This window comes from Anastrepha ludens, chromosome 6 (assembly GCF_028408465.1).
Source record: "Anastrepha ludens isolate Willacy chromosome 6, idAnaLude1.1, whole genome shotgun sequence".
Lineage (NCBI taxonomy): Eukaryota > Metazoa > Arthropoda > Insecta > Diptera > Tephritidae > Anastrepha > Anastrepha ludens.
Genome location: NC_071502.1, coordinates 109,175,432 through 109,198,423, shown reverse-complemented (window position 1 = coordinate 109,198,423; position 22,992 = coordinate 109,175,432). Strand labels below are relative to the sequence as shown.

The window sequence follows — 22,992 nt, the reverse complement described above, 5'->3', positions numbered from 1 at the left end:
CGTTACTGATAAAACTGGCAACCTGCATAACGAAACAAGTTTTGCACGTGCGCTATTTCGCAGTTTTAAGGTAGGGCGTAGGTGAATGATCAAATGAATTATTTTCACGCTGTGAGGAGAACGCGTGGGAGCACTTAGATTACACACTGTGAAAGGTACACACACACACACTGACTCCCACACGTTATTATTCTATAGATGGGGAGGTGTGCGCATCTGTGTATTTTACTCGTCAAAAACATCATTCACTTTGACACAATTCCGCGAGGCATCCGTCATTCACCATTTTCTCACCTTACGCGCACACGCACACTTTTTTCATGATTGCTTTCTGCGCTATTCGTATTTCCACCTTACCTTTTAAATGGAGCTAATAAAGGCACGAAATGCGAAAAGCAACAGTAACAAAAGGAAATAACAATTAACACCAGCGACGCAAAAGTGGGCGACAGTAAATATGTGACTGACTCACTTTACACAATACTTAGCCAGACTGATAGGCAGCCGCCCTGCTCATCATGCAATGAACGACTACTACCACCAGCTGGGCGTGAAAACTGAATTGTGTATATTTATTTGAATGACGGGTTACAGTGTCGATTTACCCTACACTTTTGGAGCGATGAAATATGGTGGTGGTGTGTGTGTGGGCTGGCGGAACAGAAAGATAGACAACAATGTACCATAGCTGGCAAGACCACAAGCTAGCGTATCATCTTTTGTTTGACGAGGTGATACGTATTGTCGACCGCAGTAGTTTTAAACCAATTTGCAATATTAGTTTACAACATTGCTGGTGGTTGACATTCAATAACAAAAACAAATACATAAGCACGTGCAAAAGCACACGGATAGCGCAGGCAGTGCAGGCCTATCTAATATAAATATTTTTTTAATTTTTTTTTATATATTTTTTTCTATTTATTTTTATGGTTTTATGGCTTTCAAACCATCAGCAAGCGAGCGTTGGTTTTCTGCTTTAGCTACCGCATAGACTTAAAGCATTTTTTATAATACTGAAAATAACATAATATTATTAAAGGCCAACGGCTACGCAGTGAGCTGCAGCAGCAGCGTCTAAATAACGAATAAAAGAGGAAATGTTGAAGACACTGAAGGGCAAAATAGTAAAGGTGAAGGGATATTAAGTGCAAACTGCGGTTTTTTCACCTAATCTTCTGCTTCACTGTTTTCAAGAATTCTGGCCGTGGGCGAAATTTAAGCCTAGCCAAGTCGTATAAATCGATAAACCTGGAGATGTAATCGGGCGCTTGCCTAAGGTTATCTACACGATAACGCTAAGTATCATCTTTAATTCTTATTTTAACCTAGGATTAAGACTCAGATTGTTTGACTACTGTTTTAGTATTCCTCTGAAGCTATTTTAAAGACTTCATTCATCGTTGAGTTTATGCTAGAATGTAGACAACTGTAAGGAGACTTAAATTATGACTTTGAGTCAATTTTGGTATGAAGTAATAATAAAAAAAATAAGTCTGGATGCAAATATCATTAAAGTAGCGATATTTTTGAAAATATTTCAAATGGGAGTTTTTCAGTTATTTTTTGTTTTTTTATTTGCTGAAGAGATGGGTTTGAAATTTCCTCTCGGTTAAAGCACTTTTAAGCCATTTTACAGATCTTTAGATTCCGCGCTATTTTACTCCCAAGTCCATGACTGTGAAATATGTAAAGATTACGGGTCCGAGACCAGATTTGTTATCAAAATATTGCGATTTTAAAATTACATTGTCTCTCAAACGACTTATTGATTATTTTTGAATGAAAACGGAAGCTTTGGAAAATGGAAAATATATTTAGTATTTTAAGAATTATTTTTCGAAATTTTTTAAAACCACTGAAACCTCATCTGACATTAACATCGCTGTTTCATGTTTGGTCAAGCTCCTTCTCCTATTTGTGGTGTGCGCCTTGATCTTTTTCCACAATTGAGGGACCTACAATTTTAAGCCGACTTCGAATGGCAGTTAGTTTTTTAAAAGAAGCTTTTTTATGGCAGAAATACAATCGAAGGAGGTTTGCTATTGCCTACAGAGGAGTGGTCATTAGAAAAAATGACTATTAGAAACAAATGTGTCTCTCAAATAGGGTTTCATGTCCAGAGATTTGAACCTGTGCACTTCCGAATGGTAGTGTCAGCACCAACAAATTTAGCTACAACTACGTTGGCTACCCAGCACTAAATTTATATTTGAATTTCCATCCGTTAAAGTAAATTTGTCATATCTAAAGGGAATTTCGTACATATCGAATTCTTGATATGAAGTAAATTGCACATTGAAATGGGCAAAGCCAGTCAAAAACCACATCGCCTTTACATACGAAGGTGGTTTAACTCGTTGCCAAAACAGCCAATTGTTCTCGATTAATAATGAAAATGTGTGAAAAGTTGTACCTTTTATGTTATCTGCTCAGATCGTTAAAAAACTAAAAGGTTTTAACCCCTTCAAAAATTTATTAAAGTGCTGCTCTTTACTAAGTTAAATTAAGTGAATGATTGTCCTCTACAGAAGACGGGTGCACTTAAACGAATACTTTAAGCTGTGAATTGTGCTACAAGCAAAGGGAAAGAGTATGAAAGGGCAAGAGTATGCGAATAAAGACAAATTTGAACGATGGAGTATTTTCGATAATAGAAAAATTTCACAGGCCATTAGTATCCAGAACTAATGGCTTTTCAGGGGTGGCTCAAAGGAAACAGTAGAAATACCTGATGCCGGGATAATTCCACCTCATTATCTTCCACATCGTAGATTGAACTCGATTTTAAGCTGATTCTCACCTTATAGAGAGTTACGGTATTCTGACCTTTATAAGCTTTCTTTATAATAATTTTCCATAACGTGGAGGCAGATGGACCTACCGTGGCATGGACCTACGCACGTTAGTGTACTTACCCATTGGTTGCTTATCTCGCTTCAGGCGCACCTAGCTAAAAGCAGACCACAGGTAGCCTTACTTTCTCTCTGTACGAAGAAAACATGTATTAATATGTCTGCCCAGCCAACTGGTTAGTCATGTAGCTTCTTGAGGTAACGAGATTCTCAGATGCAACTGTAAGAGCTTTGACTGCAATTTGCCTATAAGAATACACTTATTAGCTCCTTAAAGGATATAACATTAATGAGCAGCCAAATGAGTGCCTCCTTGTTAGTGGTTATCTCCACTTTGAAAGTATAGCAATGATATGGAAGCCTAGATTTAAGATCCAGGTGGAATATTCTTCCACGAAAATATCCATCCAACTTTGAGGGTCTGGAGAACGTCCCAAAAGCGGATCTCCCAGCTCTGCTTACATTCGCCAGAAGCGCTGACATCCTACATGATGTCTACTTCCAGTATTCATGTTCATTTAATTTGGTATCGCTAGGAACCACAAGGTCTAGGTGTGGCTTATTGCCAACCAGGCTAACCTAACCTAACCTATTCATTCAACTTAGAACCATACGTGCACGGTCTCACTGGGACCTACTTCCAGATGATGTGTGAATGCGGGATGGTGCAATGGTGAGGTTCCGCCCTATATGAAATAAGAGTAGAAAAGTGCACGATTGGACTTAACGTAGGGTTTTTAGTGAAAAGTTACAGATTTATTCAACAACTGAAGAGAAACCAGAGAATTAGTATTGAAGTCACCGAAAGTTGACCTTTTTATGAAATTTTTTCCAGTGAGTAAAGAAATGCGGCTTACTTGAACTTAAAGCGCACGCGGGTTATATAATTATATATTAGCTTTTGGCTGAACTTACGTTCCCGCTATACTAATTTTAGGAAGCGTTCAGTTATTGTATGCTATCTGTCGATAAGTGCTAGGTAGTACATGGCGTATGATGAACATACAACTAGTTTTCAACACAAATGAGTCTTCGAATATTTCCCGAATTGTTACTTGGTTTTATTTTACTTATTAATTTATATTTTTTTGTGCTAAGTAAGCAATAGTTAATTTTTTGAATTCAAGTTTCTTCTAAGCAATAACTTTTTCCTTATTACATTATATTTGAACAATTTCTACATACTAACAACTCACCATGGTGTTTGGCCGAGCTCCTCCTCCTATAACGCACACCACAAATAGGAGGAGGAGCTCGGCCAAACACCTAACAGAAGTGTACGCGCCAATTATTTATTTTTTATTTATTTTTAACAACTCACCATATGAAGTCCTTGCAATGCGAGCAAAATGTAGGCTGCTTGAAGAAACGCGGTATAAAGCAATGATCCTTAACCGCAAATACATTTTTCTTCTTTAGTGCGCCCTTACGCAGGCGAGACTTCATTTTATTCTCACTACCGCCAGCTTCCTCCTGCAGCAACTGCTGATCGCCATTGTTGTCTTGCGTCTCGGACATGATGGCAAATTGGTGTTTAGGTGGTGTTAAAGGTGGTTGTTACTATTGCAGTTTTGAGTTTAAGTTTCAAGAGTTTGCTTTGCTCTTAAAACTTAAAAAGTTGCTATACTAGAGTATGGTTTTTTTTATTGAATTTGTGAGTACGCGTTAATCATTAAATTTGTTGCTGCGATAATCTGATTTTTTTTTCTCAAAATGGTGAGTTGAGTTTTATGGCATTTCTTCTTATTTTGTTTTTTTTGGTTTCTTTTTTGTAATATTTTGTTTTCAACGCATAAATTTCTTGATTTTAAAATTTTTTTTTTTCAAATCTTTTTCTATATTTTCTTAAACTCTTAGCGTTATTTTTCCAACACCCAGATTTTTAGATTAAAAAAACTTGTTTTTTCACTTCATAGGTTTTATAAGATTTTTTATGACTTTTATAATGTGCTGTATTTTAACTTCTCCACACTGAAAACTTGCTTCACAACTATATACAGCAGTTCTTTTTTCAAAAATTTATTTTTCAGTTAACATTTCATTTATTTTTAGTTATTAATTACGGAGATTGCCACTTTCAACATATCTTCAACACTCTCGCTCGCTATTCCTAATTGTTTTATTTAAACTAGGTTTTATGACACACCTTCAGCTATTCGCAATTTTTCCCCCACTAAATATCGTCACTCACACACAGACAGCTATATTTATTCAATCGATTTTATTGCCCATCGATTTTTTTATGTATTTCCTTTTATTTCCCTCACAATGTTTATTTTTATTGTTTTTTCTTTTCACAACTTTTTTCGCAATTTTCCTTACCTTTGTTTACTTAGCCATTTTACTCGCACTCTTCAACGCTTGGTTACAGTATTGTATACAAATCACTTTGGCATATTTTATTATTATTGTTTAATTCATTTGATTGCGAATATTTGCAATATTCTTTTTTTATTTTTATAAATTTTTTTTTGATTTCAACGAAATTTTTCTGTGAAATTTCACACAATTTTTTCTTTGTAGTTTCTGCGTTGCGTAGGAGTTATTGTTGACTGCCTACAGCTGTTTAAGCTGCCATGTGCGTGTGTGTGTTTTGGTGTATGTGTTGGAGTGATGGTATTTCCTCAATATATGCGGATATTGCACAGCTGTAATTTTGGAATTTTTAACGCATGTTTTTTTTGTTTTTTTGTTCTTATTTTATAGTATTTTATGTTTGCTTTTGGTTTTTTTTTCTTTTATTGTTATTTTGCTTTTACTTGGCCTTTTGTTCTGTAGGTTGTTTTTGCTTTTATCGGCGTTTAATTGCCCTTTACTTTTTTAGTACTCAACAGCTGGCTGAAATCAAATAAATTTACCTGAAAGTAAAATCATTTCAAAATAAGTAAATTAAATAACAAAATCGAGTGACTTATGAACGTATTTGTTTTTTTTTATTTTATGAAATAAAATAATATTTGTTTCTTAAATAAAAAGATTTGACATTTAATGAGCAACTAGAAAATCTAGGCCATAAACAAACAAGCAAAAAAAAAATAATATTAGTAGGTATTAAGAAAACTTTGCTGTTCCATTTTTTTCATAATTTTTATATCTACTTATTTTTTTCATATTTTTTATGAAGTTCTGAAGTTTTTCAAAGTTACAAACTATTACATAAGGGCACCCATACCATCTCTTTGCGCACAGAAATCACCCCATGAGATGTCTGCTTAGCCAACTGGGTAATAATGGAACTTTGTGAGGTAGCAAAATATTCAAATGCAACGGCAATGACTTTGGCTACCTCCTGACAGAATATATTTTTACCTTTTTAAGGACTGAATAGTTCAATGACTCAATGACTACCTTCTTGTTAGTAGCTAGCGCCGCTTCGAAAGTATAGGGATGATACGGAAGTCTAGACTTAAGTTCTAAGGGGAGTTTTCAGTCAGAATATACTCTGCCAACCTTTCCCTCCTACTTTCACATCAAAAGAAAGGAGAAGATTTTCAACAGTATAAAAGATGCTTACTTTTTTACTTCGCAGCAGAAGAAAATATGCCAACGTCAAATTAAAAAAAAAAATGATTCTTGATTATACTTCAAGATTTTTTTTCTCCTAAAAAACGTATTCCAGCAGCTGGTAAGGCATTAGATCAAGCGATCTTGGTGGCTAATAAATTATAATATCGTGAAATTTTTCTTTCCGCGAATTTCGTTTGCAAAAAATTAATTACTCGTGGGCTGTTTAGGCATAGGCACCACTTTGTTGAAAACACATATCGTCGTTGTCAAAGATTCAAATTTTTTTGCTGGTATGTTGATACAACTGCCCTCTATAGTGCGACAGAGTTTGAGTTTTTTTTTTCATTTAATTATATCAGTAAGGCGCAGGTGTGCTCTACGATTTTCACTATGGATAAAAATATCGAACAAAGAATTTGCCTGTGTTTTGAACGGCATTTCGTTCGCCGAATCATTGAAAATGTTGCAGAAAACCTGCGGCGAGTGCGCTTTATCAAATACAAGGGTCTATGAGTGGTATAAGGCTTTTGCAACCGGTCTAGAAGTCGTGGAAGATTTGACCTGATTTGGTCACCCATCAACGTCTTCAACGGATGAAAACGTCGACAAAGGAAATTATGCTGGAAAACTATCATTAAAGTTTGAGGGAGGTAGCTCGTGACCTTAGCGTGTCTCACGAATCAATTCGCAATATTTTACACCATCAATTGGGCATGATGGGCATACTTTCAAAAAATTCACCGGAAGGAGGTGGCCGAAGTCATGCTCGAGCAAGTGAATTCGGACCCAACGGTTATCAAACGCATCATAACAAGTGATGAGACGTGCGTATATGAGTTTGACATACAAACCAGTTAACTGGCGGCTGAATTGCGCTATCCACCGAAACCCAAAACACCACGTAAAAATCGGTGAAAAATGAAAGTCTTCTACTCGTTTTATTTGATTATCGTGGAGTTGTGGACTTGGAATTCATTTCAAATGGTACTACGGTAAAAAATATTGTTTGGAAGTTATGCGGCGTGTGAGAGAGAATGTGCGTAGGAAACGGCCTAATTTGTGGAAAGAAAACTCAGGGATCGTGCACCAAGATAAGGCAACGTCTGACAAGGCTCATATTGTGAACACTTTTTTGACCAAAAACTCGACATATATCATCAAACAACAACCGGTGAATACGGATTTAGCCCCCTGTGACATTTTCCTTTTCGCAAACCTTAAATTGCAGCTCTGCGAACGCCGCTTTGAGTCAATAGAAGCCATTACGGAGAATTCGCTGAATGAGCTGAAGAAGATATCTCCAAACACATTTAAAAGGTGCTTTGATGACTGCTCTAATCATTGGGCTATGTGTATTGCTTCGAATGGAGCCCATTTTGAAGGCGACAAAATAAATTTTGATGATTAAACCATTATTTCGCGTTTATTGAAAAACCCTAGGGTACTCTTTTGACAGAATGTAAGTTTGATAAGAAAAAAACCGAGAAATGAAAAATGGATGGTTTTGATCTTCAATCTTCTTAATTTTTTAGAAATTTGTTAAACATATTTTCCTCCTTTTCCTCCCCATAAATAATTACTTATATATATATGTGAGTGATATATTTGAAGAATCTAAATATCAAGGCACATTCATTTTTTTATTTATTTATTTGAAAGGTAAGGTTTACATGATAAACCAGTACTTTAGCTCGTCAACAGACTTGAGTAAGCATTGAGCTTACGCTTTGTGCGGCAATGCCTGCTTCTGATAAAATATCCTATTGGCTTAAGCGGCGGCCACTTCCAGCTAGTGTGAGCAATAAATGCCTGCTGCAGAGTCTCAAAATTTTAGTATTACTTCTGTAAGCACAAATAATCTTTTTATTTTATCTCGAGGCATTGGAAAGAACATTTATTTAAATTCCTGCCGTTGTGTGTCATTGAGTGTCTCTACCCATACCAGGGATTGATATATTAATACCTTACTGTGTGAATCTAAATAGCTTCTCTGCTAAATGGAGGCAAGAAGAGAGTAAACAAATGTAAGTGTTACGCAATTATAAAAGCAAAATCTAGACATTTGAGGTGTATTGCCATTTTATATTAGTATTTATATTTTATTAAAATGCCGCGTGGCAGACAACTTATAGAATTGGAAAAAGGTAACATTTTAGCCTTTGCTTTCTAAAAAAAGTCATCTCGAGAAATGGGCCGTCAAATAGGAAGAAGCGGTTCTTCCGTTGATTACAAAACGAGACGGAAAACCTTCGTTCATTATAATATACAGGGTGAACGATATGAAGTATGGGAGTTACTAAAAAACTATATTAGGTTTTTGAACTTAATCAGCTTCGAATTTTTTATAAGAAATTTTAACGTTTTCCAAAAAATTTGTTGGAAAAAATTTGTAATTTTTCGAAAAAGTTATGGATATTTGAATTTTTTTTAAATTTTCAACAAAAAAAATTTGAGTACTTCGAAAATGTTGACAAACATTTATTAGAAGAAATGTATAAGTTTTCGAAAAAGTTATGGATATTCTGAATTTTATCTTTTGATTTTGTTTATTCAATTTCCAACAAATAAAAAAAAATGTCAGTACTTCAAGAAAAGTTGCCATAAATTTTGTTCGAAAAAATGTGAAGTTTTTTCGAAAAATGTTAAGGATCTTTTGATTTTTCCTTTTAAATTTCAACAAAAAACCAAAAAATTTCTGTAATTCGAGAAAAGTCGAAAAAAAAATTTATTAGAAAAAAGATGTAAATTTTCGATGAAGTTTTGAATGTTTTGAATTTTACCTTTTGAACTGTTTTTTTTTTAATTTTCAAAAAAAACAAGGTGAGTACTTCGAAAAAAGTTGACAAATTTTGTTAGAAAAAATGTATAATTTTTCGAAAAAGTTATGGGATTTTTTTAATTTTATCTCTCGATTTGTTTTTAGTTTTCAACAAAAAAAAAAAAATTAGTACTTCGATAAAAGTCGACACTTTTCAGAAAGGCAAATATAATAAATTATAAATTCCTGACCTTCGCCTCTCAGCAGCAAAAATTAAATGTTGCACACAATTTTTTTAACTTCCATTTTGTAGATGCATTGAAAAATACTTAACATATGTAGATCATTTTGGAATATGCTAGGTCAAAATAAATAAAATAGCTTTTCAAAAACGTATAGGTTTTTCAAATTTTGCCAATTAATGAAAATAAATTTAACTTAGATGGGCCAGATGGGTTTAGGAAGCATTGGCGAGCTTTGCGTTTAGAGCCAAGATCATTTAAAAAAAAAAAAATGTTTTTGCGGTGGTTACCTGATAGTGTGAGGGGCTGGGAGTATACTTGGAAAAGTCAGTGTCCCCTTTCCATCAACACGCATTAGACCCGAAGAGAATATGAGCTTATTTTCGAATAAATTACTACCATTCCTCAATGTGTATTCTGTCGAAAATCTTGTTTTCCAGCAAAATAATGCGGCCTGTCATTCATCTCATGCCACCTTGAGTTGGTGTGTTGAACAATGTAGCAATGTAACAATGTTATCGCCTTTCTTGAGTGGCCACCAATTTTTCGAGATATCAATATCATGGGGAACGTGAGAGGGGCTTATGGAAAAAATAAGGAGTACTCCACAAAGAAATAGTTGAAAGAGGCCATCCTTCATTCATTGGACTCGCGTAGCACGCTACTAGTCCAAAAGTTACTTGATTCAACGCCGAATAGGATTTTTAAAGTTCTTAAAAAGAAATGAAATACCAGACATAACGGGCGTGAGTAAGTAACAGATATTTTGAATAATCTAAAAACTTTTTTCTCTTAACACTTTTGCCCAAAAAATTCATGTAAAAATATTTTCTCTAACACCAAGTAAAAAAGGTAAGTAAGATAATTCTTCGTTTATAATTATACAACCGACTGTATAAAGAGACGCAGAGTTCATTTTCTGCTTGCTTTTCAAATGACTATCTCCGCGAAAAATGCACTTTGGATTACTGCTCTGCCACTTAGTTTTCATACAGACTCACTTGGAGCGCTTCCGATTTAGAGACATGTAAGGATAGCATTGAGACCACAAGTAGTCTATGTAGTGACGAAATGAATTAGTTTTAACAGCGGTCCGCCTAAGCAAACCTAATTCAGTAACCACAATTACATACCTGGCATATACACAATTGTCTAAATCATGAACAATACCGAATATTTCTGCTCTGAAGACGAAAATAATTGTTTTACCAAATTAATTAAAATTCCTTAATATAAATATTTTTATTTTTGTTATACTTTATTTTTCTTTACTTCCACACATTTATATATATATATATATTCACATACGCTTATCGCGCTTTGAAAACCACAAATCGTACGCTACTGGCTTAGAGTCTCTTCTCTCATTTTCGAGTATCAACAAGTTACGTATACGCACCGCACGCCAACGCTCCCCTAACTAAATACACACAAGTAGATATGCGAGTAAATACACTTCTGAATGACGGTTGAGCGACAAGCGTGGATGCACGCGCTACTGGGAGTAATAGTAAATGTACAACAATAACAAATCTTAAGCGAAAAGCACACAACAAAAATAAAATAATCAATATGATAATATCAGTAATGCCACAAGGGTGCTAACACTCTAACGGCTATTGTTTACCACAGTGTGGGCGCTTCGAAATGCGAGTGGCGGTACAACGTAAAATTGCGTAGGTGCTGCTCTGTTGGTTTTTGTGGCGACGGTCACGGTTGCTACTGCACGCGCCTTTTTATGTGACTTTAAAGTGGCAAGTTGTGACTTTTTTCAAGAGTTTTGCCTTTGTTTACAGTTATTTTGTTTTATTTTATTTATTTTTGTTGATTTATTGTGCCAATTTCTAATGGGGTGAGTGTATAAGCGCAAAGTGAAAACCGGTTAAGTTAGAATTTCGTTGGACAGGTACGTAAAAAAAGGTTCTTAAGCTGCAAATACTAAAAGAGATGTGTGAAATAAAATTGAACTAATGGAATTCAAAGGCAAGACAAGGCAATTTAGCTATTTCAGAATTAATTCGTAATATTTTAGTTAATTTTAATTAATTTTAGTTGATTTCCAATTTTTATCTTAGTGCGTGTGTGGCCTTTTTATGTATAATTGGCGTGTACCTTCTTTGTAAGGTGTTTGGCTGAGCTCCCCTTCCTATTTGTGGAGTGTATCTTTATGTTGTTTTGCAAATGGAGGGGCCCACAGTTTTAAGCCACCTCCGAATGGCTGACAAATTTTTATGAGAAGCCTTATCTTGGTAGGACGGAACTTGGTCGTTTGCTCTTTTTTGTTGGGGGATGGTCGCTTTCGGAATTTGTTTTATTTGGTTTCCAACTCAGTAATATATAACTGAGTATTACGAGTATTTACAGGGCCGTAGAGAGCATATCCGGGCCCCCGGGGGAAAATTGCAAATGTGGGTCCTTTTCAATTATGTTTAATTTATGTAAGTACGTATAATCTCGAGTCCGGGCCCCTCTGAGAACTTCGGACCCGGGGTAAAAAGTCCCCGATCCACCCCCTCTCGTCGGACCTGATTATTTACATATCTTACATACCGTAGTAGATAGTTGACTTAAATTAGAATGAACTTTTTTTATTGAATTTTTTTAAATAATCTAAATTTTTATTCACTGTCGTAAATTCTGATTTCGATTTATAGAAGAAATTAATATTAGGATTGTTTACTGGAGGGAGCTGGCATAAAAATGAAACAAAGCTATCTGTATGCTCAAACTTATTTATTGAATTTAAGCCACAGATTCATACAATCACTGACATACATATCTGAAATTGTGGTATACCCTTCGAGTTATGTCCTTTACTACTCACAATTTCTCAACGAGACCCAATTATTTAAAAGAACCTAAGTTGGTAGTGGGCTATGTGCTGACTATACGAGTATGTGTTTTTTGTTCCTATCAGACCAAGATTTAGGAGATTTTCGACTCTTCTTCTCGCCTCATCACAGTTCAGCACCATGACTGATAACATCTCTATGGATGCGACGCAGAATTAGACAATACTCCAAGCCTGTGTACCTACCTTTACAGTCTGTAGAGACTTGTGAGAATGCACAAAAGCGTTATTTATTTGTTCTCAGGGAGATTTATAAATTTTAAATATCTTAAGATTCTACATTCCCCATAAGAACTTTCCTGGCACAGCACCACGGTTTAATATCAGTTTAAGAGACTTAGCCTTCTTCTTTCTAGGCTCTTTTTTCAGATTTACTTTCATCATGCTTTGTGACACCACCAGAAAAGACTCAAATTCTATTAGTTTTGATCAAGTAACAGTCATGCGTAAGCAGGTCTGGATTCAGCAGCGTTCAAGGTATATTTTTTTATTCTGGTTCCACCTTTTTTATTTAAATCTAGTTTTTTTCTGTTATAGTCCACTAAGCCTTTTTTGGCTGCTGGAACACTTTACTTATTTGAAAATTTTAACAGATCGATAATCTTTCTACCTTCTGATTGTAAATGTTTTCTTAAATTTGTTAACCAAAATTCAAAATAATCCTTTTCTTCTACAAAAAATTTGGTATAAAATACAATTTTCTCTTCAATTAAATCACCAAAAATTGCACAAAGTTCACATGCAGTGCCGGCGGTATACCAATTAGTGTCACACTGGCCACATGCAAAACAAATTTTATATTTTCCCGCACAAATTCCCACACCCCTACACACGAACTGGTCTTTGGCAAAAATATTTAACAAAAAAATTCAAAAAAATGTAATGCATTGTGTGGCGCGCTTCACAGTCGGCCTGTCAACGACACACAGCCATCCAGTGGCTGCGAGCAAAGAATAAGCGAACAGCGTGAATGAATTCAATTCAGTAAATCTGCTAATAAAGTTTTCACTTACACAAGCGCCAAGCCGCTAATCGCTTTGTTGAATGTATATTTGTTATTGTTTTTGTTTTTTGTGTTCTTAGCTAAACACCTATTTTTTAGATAATTTTATTTATTTATTTTCTTTTAATGATTTATTTATTTCCTTTTACGTATTTTTTACAAATTTTTTTTTCAATTTGTCCAATTCCTCAAATTGCTACTTAGCTGTTTTTAAGTTTTATTGAATTAATTTTTCTTTCACTTTAATATCCGATTGACGCCCGCGTTCAGGTCAACACACGTCCGCAACGCTCAACAACCCGATACTTTGTGAAAAATGCCAAGCACCAGCTGCTGGCAGCTATGCGAGCGATTTTGCTCGGTCCACTCGAGCAGTCCAGCAGTGGTGAGCTACGTTATCCAATTCACGTGTTTGTGTTAGTGCATGTGGTGAATTTCTCAACTAAGCAACTAGTGTGTAAAATGATTATGTGGCTCCTCTACTCTTGCCACAGTTGGCTGCTTTTGGATATTTGCTGCTTTACGAATTTTGTTGCAAAAAAAAAGAAAATAAGTACATAAATAAAAACAAAACAAAAATGAAGTAAACATTATTGGCATTGCGCTGTATACTTTTGCCACTTGCCGCCACATCTGGCGCTGTTGCTCGTGTCAAGAGTGTTTTGGTTTGCCAACATCCATGAGTTGGCATTCTCACTGAGCTTCTCGCGCTCATTGCAACACTTGTGGCATTCAGGAGGGCATGAGCTTTTGCTGGCATTTTTCTCTTAGATAATTTATGAGCGATGTGATTTTAAGCAAATTTGGTTTTTATCATGCTTTTGAAAAAGAAATTAATAATAATGCTTTGAATTACTTTCTAAACTAAAATTAAGTCCAGATAGCTGACAAAATCAATAAAATAAAAAAAAATTATAGTAGTAAAATGATCACATGTTTTACCGCCAATATTAAGTCCAAGAAAATCTAATAAAACTAACGAAAAAAATATTTTATTACTTCATAATTTTTACCTGCAATATTTACACCACAAAGAAAATTAATTAGAATTGTTAAAAAAAATTGTTCATTACTAAAATGTTCATATCTTTTATTTCCACAATTAAGGTCAACAAAAATTAAATTAAAAAAATTTAATTAAAAAAATGCTTCTAGCTTCTCTTTTCAATATTAGAGCAAAAAAAAATTATTAAATTTTAATAAAATAAATATTTATAAATAATTACTAAAAACAAAGCTTTTTTTTCATTACTAGAATTTCCATATCATTTCTTTCAATACTAAGTCCAAGAAAAACTATTGTTTTTTAATTTATTTTAATTAGATTTTCTTTTTTCTTCTGTAGTAAACTGTTCACATTTTTCATTTCCAATATTAAGACCAATAAAAATTAAAACAAAATTTAGTTAAAAAACTTAATAAAAAAGGAAATATATTTTGAAGAAGTATATATTTCCAATATTAGACCAAAAAATTTATTTACAAAACAAAAAAAATAATTAGAAATGTGCCAATATTAAGTTCGGGAAAAAATGAATCAAAAAATTATTTAAAAAAATACACTTTTCTTTTACATTACTAAAATGTTCTTATAATATATTTCCTTTCCAATACTAAGTCCAAGAAAAAGTAAGCTTTTTTAAATTTATTTTAATTTCATTTTCCTTTTTCTTCAGTAATAAAATGTTCATATTTTTTATTTCCAATATTATGACTACGAAAACTTAAATTAAAAACATGTTTTTATTAAAAACTTTAATTTAAAAAAAAGTTGTTTCTAATATTAAGACCAAGCAAATTAAATAAAAATAATTTTCTTTAAAAAAAAATTGGTTTAAAATTTCTGTTTTATTATCTGATATTCATAACTTTTATTCCCACTATTTAGACAAAGAAACATTTAATTCCAAAAAAAAATATTAAGAAATGCTCCAATATTAAGTAAAAGAAAAGTTTAATTTTTTATATTTATTTTTATTATATATATTTTATTTTTTCTTCAGTAGTAAAAAGTAGTAAACAAATTTTTTTTTTAGTTGACAATCATTTATTAAAAAAATTATATTTTTTTTTATTAGCACAATGCGCAATAACTTTTATTGTCAATTTTGGGACCAAAGAGATTTGGTTACTAAAGAAAAATATCATTACAAAAATGTTCCAATATTATTAATCCAAGAAAAACTAAGTTTTTTTTTAATTTCATTTAAATCCAAGAAACTTGAAATACCACAAAAAACATGAATTAAGATTTAAATTAAAATTTTTTTTGTTGGTAAAATCCAAGAAATATTAAATAAAAAACAGAGTTGAATTGGTTTTCTTCAAGTACCAAAATATTCAACTTATATTTTTTTTTTAACTTTCTCAATTTATTTCTTATTAAACTCAAGACAACAAATGAATCATATTTCAGAAAAAAATTTGTACTACTATTTTGGACACATACTTGGATCACTTACAGATCTGCTTAGCGATTTTCAACGATATTCAGTCTTAAAGTTAGTCATATGAAGAAATATTCTGAGATTAGAAAAAATATTATAGCATATATTTTCTTTATATCCGGGCTACTAATACGTATAGCTTTAAAAATTAAAGTTCCAATAATAATTTTCTTAAATTGTAAATAATTGAGTACAATTTTTTTTTTTTTTTTTAATATTTTTCAATTTTTTCATGTCGAATGAAATCATATATAAGTGTACGCCACTCAAATTTGTTCAGAAAATATTTCCATAATTATTGAATTTGTCTTTCTCTTTTGCATTCCCAGCATTTTTGCGAAAAAGAGCGTCACCTATCGTCAATTTTAATTCACTTCTCTTTTCACCTTTTTTGTGCGCTCGAACGCTAAGGGTTACATTCTCCACAACCCCGGAACAATATATATTAACAATTGTCTGCCTTTCTCTCTCGCTCGCTCCACACGTACCCACGACTATGCGCTCACGTTCGCTTACTCTCATAAACTCACCACAGCCCCCTACAGGCGACACCCTAATAACCTATTAACGCCCAATAATAAACATACAAGCCTCGGGAAGTGTGTAGTGCTTATATATGGATTTGTTTTCCATGTATGTTCGTATGTATGTATGCATGCTTGCTGGTATGCATGTAAATATTAACAGTCCTAGTGCAGTAGCTCTCATTTGCCTACTGCGTCCAAGTCAATGGCCTTCTTCTTCTCAATCATACTGCTGCTGTAGCAGCTGCTATTTCCTCATTTGCTGTTCTACAGGGGTATATGCATCTTCTCGCTCTTCTTCATCACCTCCCTCTTCTTGTTCTTTTTCTTCTTGTTCTTTAGTTGCTTTGGCACACTTGTTTGCTTTCTGAACGGAGTATTTACCAACTCGTATGCGGCGTGTAATTTAGTAACAATGTTTGTTTGCACGTATACATATGTACATTCCCCATACATACCATGTGTGTATGTGTGTGTGTGTTTGCTGGAATGCAAATACTGTTCTCCCTATTTGCATGTTGGTACGCAGGCATTGCAACAGTCACCACTGGCTAGAACCACTACGACCCATTTGTATGAGCAAAAGAAAACCAACGAAAAAACTCAACAAGTCAGGAATACTTGCGGTCAGTGTTTTATGCAACAAGCGCACAATTATACAAATATATACACACTTGTAGATGTAAATATGTATAGGTACATATGAATATTCATTTTAAGGTCAGTCTAATGTTGCTGGCACTTTTCCTACTGACTCTGATAGCGAGTACATTTTTTATTCATTTTTGCTGGCTATTTTCAGTTGCAGTGGCTGCTGTTGCCCATAATTTCGTTTTGCTCTGGTTGCAGTTGTTGCGTTTATTAGTGCAGCATCTACTTCAGGCTTCGGCTGCTTTGCACTACAACCATTCATTCAGCCACTCATTCAGTCGTTTATCATGTCAAGGCTTTCAGTGCTGGTTGCTGCGGATTTCGCATGCTGCAAGGTAGAATAAATTACTATATGTAAGTGCTAGTGTATGTACGATCGTTCACTGTTATGCTGCCTATGATTGATAAACGCGGTTGCACGCAGGATTTGTGCCTGAACTTAAATATGATAATCTACTAAATGGTATATTTTCAATCATTTCTTGCCTTTATGTTTCTAAGAAATGAGAAAATATTGGAAATAAAAATAAAAGATGGTTATTTTATCTGTCAATATTATAGTTAAACGACGCAATAATGCGAAATCCTGCGTGTAGTCATGACCTGCTGTCTGTTTCTTTAATGGATTTTAGTTTAAAAGAGAAGATAAGCTAGAAGACTACAATAGATAATTTATTTCGTTAGATGTCAGAGCAAATGCTCCTTTTTGTCTGGAGCAAAGGTCTGAAGCAGAGGCAGAGTAAATGAATAGAATTCCATTGCCATAAATGCCGATACTTTGAAAACGAATAATGGCATACGGACAAGGGAAGTTCATGTCCAAGGTTTCTTTGAATGTCAAATAAGCAATGAACAAAAACTATTGAACAACGACGATGAATTAATTACCATTGATTAGTGACTTCTAGTAGCGAGTATTGGGCATTGATTTTAACTCAGTACTATTCCACTTGTCTATCAATAATTCACTATTGTTTAATTATTACCGGCTAAAGTCTTGTAACAAATAACTCTTAAAACTCTGGCTATACTGGCTACTTCTTATTGATCAATCTTTACTGCACCACATGGCAAGTAACCGCGACAATCACGAGGTGCCTGCAAATTTTTGCCAACCACTTCCTGTATTTTGCGAATTTTATTGACCCATGCAATAGCCTATTCGGACCCGCTAAAAACGGGTAACAGGAAAAAAGAGGGGGAAGTGGATGGGACATATATACACAAATTTATTCTTCCGCTTCATGGTGAACTATAGGGCCACATAGGGCATACGCTTAGGAAAAATGGTGACAATGTTATTAGGCAAGCCCTACGTTGGAAGCTCTTCCAACAAGCTCTCTGAGGAGAGGGTAGACCATGTACCATCTGGGGATGCTCAACACTAGCTGAAATTAACTCTCTTGGTTTAACGTAGAAGGATATATAGCTCAAAACTGTGTGCTTTGGCGAAGAGACGTAGGTGACGCTTTATTTTCCAATAGGAGTTAAAGGAAAAGAATTAAAATAATAATAATTTTTTTTTTGTTTTCTTTGCTGGGTGAGATAGCGTTGAAAATGCCTTCGCACTTACAGCGACCGTCGTTTACTGCGTTGAGTGGTGTGGCCATTAAAATAATCCTTCCTCTTCTTCTAGGGAGGCACACTTCCCGGGACTACTTCCTGCATTACTTATGGAGTGTCCATAAGGAAGCCATTTCAGAAGAAGGCATCCATAAAGGACCAATTTGATTCACCCACGTCTATGCTCACCGTATTTGTAGTCAGCTTTCATGTTATAGGCTCGTCTTCTTGTGCATCTGTCTGTGAGGTTTCGCCTTGTATGTAGTCTTCGATGTATCTCTTTACCATGTTCCACCTGTCCTCACTTTCACGCATTTTGCTGACTATGTTGCTCGATACGATGTCGCCAATCTACTTCCTCATAGCTTCTATTTCTTTAAGCCCTTTCACACAACTCAAAAATAATAATATAATAATAATAATGATTTCTGCATAATGACAATTGACGCGAGCCTTTGCATCAAGGATTCCAGTAACTGTTGACGAATCCAACAGTTGCCATAGGAAATAATTAAAGTCAACTGGCATTTCACAATGATTATAAGCCAATGACTAATGACTAATGACTAATGACTAATGACTAATGACTAATGACTAACGACTAATGACTAGTGACTAGTGACTAGTGACGATTGAGCCTTAAACTGATCAATGCTTCTGAAGTTTGACTATTAATTAGTGACCAATTTGCAGTCTTAAAGACTAATACCCAATGACCTTTAGATAATAAGTGCTGATCAATATTTCTTTGAAAATTTCTGCTGACTAATGACAAATTTTCTAATGATAATTGTGACTATTTATCAAGGATCTTAATGACCTTTGACAAATGAACCATTTACTACCGGAAAATTGTTACTTTCCATATGCGCCTGAGCAATTATATTAACCCAATGACTAGTAACTTGTGGCTAAAGACCCTTATGAAATGACTACTGATCAATATTTCCTAAGAAATTACTACTGACCAATGATTTTTGCTATTGACGACAATCTACTAGTGACTACTGCTCTACATCTCTTGCCTACTGACTATTGTCCAAGGACTATTGACAAATTACACTGATCCATATTAGATGTAAATGAATACTGACCAATATTTCTTCAGATAAGGCTACTGACTAATAACGAACTCACACTTGCTAGCGACTACCAACCTATGATCCTTAGATGCTGTCCACTTCAGTACTTCTTTTGACATGAGCATTGGGTAATGACTATTTACCAATTCTTAATGGTTAATGGTTAATGACTACTGGCTAAGGAGCGCTGATGAATTAAAAATTACGAACATTGGTCATTGAAAATTTGTGCCTTTGAATAAATTACTATGTTTGTTAAAAAAATGTTGCTTGTAAAAAAACTATGTTGATAGGTAGGTGAAATGGTTGAAGTACCACTCTGGCACCCCCAAGTAGCACTAAAGCGCCGTTTTGAAACCATTATGAGCAGGAAGATATATACTGCCTGTGATATGCAATACAGATGATTGATGGGACTTAGGTTGGCGCACTTCCCCAGGCAGTCGAAGAAAGGAGCACCTAGTGACCTGAATCGTCTAGCTACCAAACCCGAACATTTACAGAGAAAGTGCGCAACATTATCCTTCCCTGAAAGGTCCGCACAGCTTCTGCAATTGGGATAAAATGGTAATCCTAGCTTTTCTGCGGGCGTGCCGATCGTCCAATGACCGGTAAATACCCGCCTACTAATTTGGAAATTGAAAAACGTGGAGCTCACAGAACTTTTTGAGTTCACCATTTATTGTATTGGGGCCAAAGTATTTTCGAAATAGCCCATGAAGGAATGAAACTCCATGAGTTTCCTGAGAAATAAGTTGTGCCATCCCCCTTTAACAACAGTCAGGTGGATGCCGCAGACCAGGTAGGAGGTCTCTGAGACCAATTCAGTTCCCTTCCTGGCAAGCTCATCAGCAATTTCATTTCCTTCTATGTTCCTATGTTCTGTAACACAGATCAAAAAAATGTTACCTGCACACCCAAGAGATTTGATCTCCTCTTTACGGTGTTTACTAGTTCCGATCTGCACCATGGCGTCGTCAGAGCCTTGATCGCGGCTTGACTATAGGAAAAAATGTTAGTATCTCCCTCGTATTTTGCATGTCTGCAGGATCGCAAAGACTTCTAACTGATAAACACTAAAAGTATTCCCCTCGGCAGGCAATGGCAAACCTCCGAGTGTATTTCTGCCTTGAAAAAACTCCTCATAAAAATATCTGCCGTTCGGAGTCGGCTTGAAACTTTAGGTCCCTCCATTTGTGTACCAACATCAAGACGCACACCACAAATAGGAGGAGGAGCTCGGCCAAACACCTAACAGAAGTGTACGCGCCAATTATTTATTTTTTTTTTATTCGTCAATTCAAAGGACATAGATAAATTGGCTGATTGAAAAAAAAAATCCCTATCCCGACTCTTGATTCCTGGAGTCGTAAGTGAAGACAGACGTGCCGGCCTGGGTGCAGATTTTCTCATCGCTCCAATCCATCCTACATAGAAATATTGCCCCCACCCGACCCTCAAACCCTAGTTTGCGTATAGTGAGTTTTGTCCGAAGTTCAGAGAAATGGGTATGTTGATAACGCCTAGTAAAAATATTGGTGCCTCTATTGCATAGGTGTGGACATTCTTATTTCACTAATAATCCTTTTATTTCAAGGAGATGAGATGCACTTGCTAAGAGTTATTTCAAGGGCTCTTGTGACGAGGAAGTTTAGCATCAACTGCTATGCTAGAACTCCGGTTTCTGCATAGTTCCTCTATTTGAGAGTTTTTTGTGACAGAGTTTTTCGAGCTTTTTATCCTTCCTAATTTTCATCGCATAGATAAGCGTAAAAGAGTGGAAAATTTGTTTTTATCTGCCAGTACTGCTTTGGCTGGCTCGGTTCTTGCTTGAAAAGAGATGGTAGATTGGCACATTGTCATTGGAGGACACAGGCCTACACAGGTAAGAGCTTTGGGAGCACGAAACGCATATCAGCTAGAACTTATAATATAGAAAGAAAATACTTTAAACCCCTCCGAAGAAATTGTATGCGTTTGTCATTGGTGCATGTGATAGATATCAATTCTTAATACATCTTCAATTTTGAGGGTCATATTATTCGAGAGTGCAATTTACAAAAATGCAGTCCAGCGTGTTTTCTACCTAAAGAAATTCATTTTTATATGGAATAAAGGCAAAAAACGATCAGCAAAAGGCAAAGAAACATTAAAAATCAACGCGATTTTTCCGCAAAATAAATCACCTATATCCAGTTTTGCTCACCAGTGTCTTTATTTTCCCATACATTAAACATCGATTTCTTAATCTTGTAAAATCACTTAACTGCTGCAGCCAGTTGTGAATCATCTATACATATGCATCCTTACTTCTCTGTAACTCCACTCAATCAATCAATAATTTTACTGGCAAAAATTTTCATTACGCAATGCAAGAAAACACGAATTTCTCATGCAACGGAGCGAGTTTACTTATTTAGTTGTTACTTTCGTTAAATTGCGTACTGCCTCTCAGTCCATTTGGTATCTACCTTCCAGCATCTTGTGAAATATTTCGTAATCGTCGGCGTTAAAAATCTCGTTTTCGCTCATTTAGCGACGCGACACACATCTCACATAATGAGCCACTTAATGAGCAGCTGGCCGGTGAATTTGAAGGCAAAACGTCTCCAAGCGCGTGTCATATACTCGTTCATACTTGCCTGAGTTAAGCCGCACTCGGTGCCGTTTCTTGACCAGTTTAACAATAATACTAAAGTAAATATGTATGTATGCATGTATGAATAACGGTTGGTTTGCTAAGTAAGTACTTAGTGGCTACAATTGGGCTGGCTGGTTGGCTGGCTGGTTGGCTGGCCGGTTGTCTCTGAGTTGTGGCGCTGTCAACAGCGTCATTTAGCGCTTAAACGTTTTTGCAATGAATTGGATTTTTAAACTTCACTAAATGTAATAAACTACGGTGGTTCGAGACTTCGGCATGGATGAGGAAAAAATTAAGGGAAATATAAATGTTTTTTGATATGTAAAGATGCTCCTTCTTAGCTTTCCTAATGCAAGTGTCATCTACCGAATTTATTATAAAAGTACCAAATATTGACTATTTACTTATCTATTTTTTAATTTTAATTGTTTCTTCACGAAAATATTGTTTATTCTCCTATGAAAGCCATATGAAACCTAGCTTCAATCTTTGTGCAAATGAAAAAAAAAAATTACTGAATTATCATCAAAGTCTTAAAATTTTTAAACAGAATTTTTGGGAAATATTTGTATACGCTGTTTCAAAGTCCATTAAATTTTAGTACAAAAAGTATAATTTCGAAGTCACTGAAAATTTTCGTTTTGCATTTACTTCGTATAAAAAATGTCGTGATTTCGTTACTGGAGAAAATGCGCAAAACTTTTAGGAGGAAAAAATATCAAAATTTCAAACTTGTATATTACTTTATTATGATACAACTTATAAGGCTATAAAATTCTACACCTAAACTTTTTTTTCAAACTCCTTCTTCCTCCGAATTGGCGTGATTTTGGCCGAGCTCGATAAAGCCCGCCTGTTGTTTCTTTCT

At 34.8% G+C, this 22,992-nt stretch overlaps 1 protein-coding gene across 1 annotated transcript in view; it reads right to left on the bottom strand.

Annotated features, from left to right (window-relative positions):
- Window positions 1-13,537, bottom strand: part of LOC128866712 (protein kinase C, brain isozyme-like) — a 99,953-nt gene extending 86,416 nt beyond the window's left edge. Inside the window, exons 1-2 of the mRNA XM_054107627.1 lie at window positions 13,227-13,537; window positions 4,177-5,713 (exon numbers count right to left, since the gene is read on the bottom strand). Coding sequence (XP_053963602.1) covers window positions 4,177-4,373 — 197 coding nt within the window. The 5' untranslated portion in view covers window positions 4,374-5,713; window positions 13,227-13,537. The remainder of the gene's footprint in view (window positions 1-4,176; window positions 5,714-13,226) is intronic.
- Window positions 13,538-22,992: the final 9,455 nt, after the last annotated feature.